This window comes from Frankliniella occidentalis, unplaced genomic scaffold (genome assembly GCF_000697945.3).
Source record: "Frankliniella occidentalis isolate FOCC.00 unplaced genomic scaffold, Focc_3.1 Scaffold49, whole genome shotgun sequence".
In the NCBI taxonomy this organism is placed as follows: Eukaryota; Metazoa; Arthropoda; class Insecta; order Thysanoptera; family Thripidae; genus Frankliniella; species Frankliniella occidentalis.
This window is the reverse complement of record NW_026267179.1, coordinates 1,399,995-1,402,932: the sequence shown is the minus strand read 5'-3', so window position 1 is coordinate 1,402,932 and position 2,938 is coordinate 1,399,995. Positions and strand designations below refer to the sequence as shown.

General features: G+C 59.4%; 1 protein-coding gene across 1 annotated transcript in view; it reads left to right on the top strand.

Annotated features, from left to right (window-relative positions):
• LOC113209587 (GTP-binding protein REM 1-like) overlaps window positions 1–2,938 on the top strand; it is a gene marked incomplete at its 5' end in the record, with an annotated part of 84,074 nt that overhangs the window by 71,075 nt on the left and 10,061 nt on the right. The window contains one exon of the mRNA XM_052267297.1: window positions 1,847–2,039. Coding sequence (XP_052123257.1) covers window positions 1,847–2,039 — 193 coding nt within the window. The remainder of the gene's footprint in view (window positions 1–1,846; window positions 2,040–2,938) is intronic.

Sequence of the window (2,938 nt, the reverse complement as noted above, 5' to 3'; positions counted from 1 at the left end):
TGGCGTGGCGGCCGCGGCACGAGATGGATGAGGTCGGCCTGCAGGGGGCCCCGGCCCCGGGCCCCTAGGCTGGCGCTGGCGCTGGCGCGGCCCGCGTCTGTGTGGCACCGACACGGTACAGGTGCATTAGCAAGCCATTAGCCTCCTCGCCTCGAGTGCCCCGCCCCGCCCCGAGTGCCGTTACCCCGTAACGTTCTATGGGCCACACCGGGGCGCGGTCACCCCACCTCACCCCACCACACCCCCACCACATCCACCCTACCCGACTCCGGCGCCCTTGATGACGCGGCGAAGGACTAAGCTTGCTCGAACAAAAACATTCCCCTTGCTCGCGAGCGAAACAACTCCCACCAGGGGGACACGCAGCCAAAAGAAACAGTGTCCCCTCGTGATTTGTTAACTGCACGGAAAAGAAAAGGGGTTGAAGAAGAAGAAGAAAGCGCCCGCCACCGCTATCCAAGCGGGGCGGCCCGTTCAAAGTTGAAATACGGCCATTTATTCCGGCGCCTCGCTCGGCTCCTCGGGCCGCCGCCGTGCGGATCGTCGCCGCGCCGGCGCATGGACAATGCCTTGAGCTCGTCACGCCAAATGACTGCCACCCCCGCCCCGCCCCGCCCTCCTCCCTTGGTGCTCCCTCTTTTCACTTTTTGCCTTTTCACGCTCCCCTCCTGTGATTTAAGACCCTCTTAAGAGAGAGACGGAGCTGCTGAAACTTTCTCCCGCGCGCGCACCGCGGGGGGCGGCAGCATTCGCGCGCTCCTCTCCTCTCGTCGCCCATTAGCGAATGACGTCACACCTCGCTAGCTACAACAGTGCACCGCCCGCCCCGGCCGCGCTCACTCCCGGGACTGTGTTTTGTTGGTCGTGTGGTCTGGAGCCCCTCCTCTCCCCGCCCCCCCCCCCACTCCTATTTCCTCCCGTGGTCGGGGCTGCACAACATCTGGCCTCCTCCGACCACCCCCTCGGCAGCGACCCCACTGTGCTCCAGGGAGAGCCCGCGCTGCGTACAGCTGCGTAGCGCAACCCGCCTTCAATAAGTAAACGCAACAGGTGTGCGAGTGCGCGGCGCAGACAGCCTGCCCCGCCTGCCCCGCCTGCCCCGCCTGCCCCGCCTGCCCCGCCTGCCCCGCCTACTCCTCCTGCGCCCCGCCTGCCCCGCCTGCCCCGCCTGCTCCACCACTCGCTCTCTCTGCTGAGTGGGCTGACTCCTTTTCTTCCCCCGTCATCCGCTCGGGGACTGCCGCTACCCGCACGGAAAGCTCCTGCAGTCGGCGGGATAGGCAACCCACTGCGCTCGGCCGCACGCCGTGCAGCCGTGCTGCCTACCCAGCAGGCGCTTCGGAGACTCTGAGTCAGGGCTTCGTAAGGGATCATCTAGAAAGTACGTTCGTCAATCGCCGTTTCGAACCTGCCAAGTTCAGCCTAGGCAAGGTCCCATAGCGCCTGCTGGGTAGGCAACATCCTGCCTGCAGTGCAGGCGTGTACTGCGGGGTGGCCTACTCCGAGGCTCACAGGCGCCGAGCTCCCGTATTTTGTCGAAGGAATCCGAGAAAAACGGACGTACTTTCTGGACGATCCCTAATGTAACGCGGAAGGAAAACGCATGAAAAGGAAAGCAAAATTGAAATTTCAATGCATTTTGAAGCGTTTTTGAAAATTTTCTAAGGTATTCTCATGTAAAAACGCTTTTAGAAAGGTGAAAACGCTACATTGGCGCTTTTTTTTAAGTTGTCATTTTATTTTTTGTTCAGTGCGCTTTTTGTTACGCGTTTGCATTCTGTACGGTACGACGCCCTGCTAGCAACAACGACTTCAATAACGCCTCCCTCGTCTCGTGCTGTTGCAGGTGGAGAACTCGCTGTCCACCTACGAGCCGCACGCGTGCGTCGTGGTCTACAGCATCACGGGCAAGGAGTCGTTCCGGACGGCCGAGGACATCCTCAACTACCTGTGGCGCGAGCGCTACACGCAGGAGAAGAGCGTCATCCTGGTGGCCAACAAGGTGGACCTCGCCCGCTCCAGGGTCATCTCTACCAACGGTGAGGAGAAGGGGGGGGGGACTAACGGGGTCAGCCAGCCCTCCCCTCGTGTGCGGGACAGCGGCGGGGACAGCTCGGGAACAGCCCGCGCTGTTCACGTCACGTTGCCGGGGCTCGGGCTCCCCCCATGCCATTTTTTTTGTTATTATTCCCATGATTCACTTCTTTTTCAATTCGCCGCTCGCTCTTTTCCGCCGGGCGCTCCGCGCGCCACGCCGCCGCCCTTTCATCCCCCGCGCGTTTTCTGCGCCATCAAGGCACATCCGCGGGTGACCTGGGGGTTGGGGTTGGGGTTGTTCGAGGGGGGTAATTGCACAGGCGGTGGCAGGGGAGGGGTGTAGTGGTCAGGGGCGCATCCTGCGCCATAGAGCAGCCAGGCCGCGGGGTCGAGCGAGATATACAGGGGGGGGGGGGTGCAGAGCAAAAATATATCTTCTGAAAACGCTCATGCTTTGCCTGAAGAACATCAGAGTCCGATCTTCAAACAGGCAAAATTTTCGCTTAAACTTTAAGGTACATAAAGTGAACGTCTTTAAAATGATATCGGATTTAACAGCGTATAGGACTCATTACAAGAACACCAGTGCATTTCAAGTAGAAATTCAGCTCCGTGGGCGGCTAATCAACATAAAAAGGTACCATACTTTTACACATCGGATATTTGACAGACAGACAGGCAGAGCCAGGGTTGAGGAGTTGGAGCCAGTTGGAAATAGAGATAAAGAACACATCGTCGTGCTCGAGGAGAGTGAGTTGGGAGCAGGGCAAACGGGTGGAGACGACGAAACAGATCGTGTTTCGTCTGGGACTCGGCTGGGCACGACATTTCCTAGTGCGGAATCTGTGAGCCTGAAAAAAAAAGAAAAAAAGATAGAGAGACAGAGAAGGGGGGATGGGGG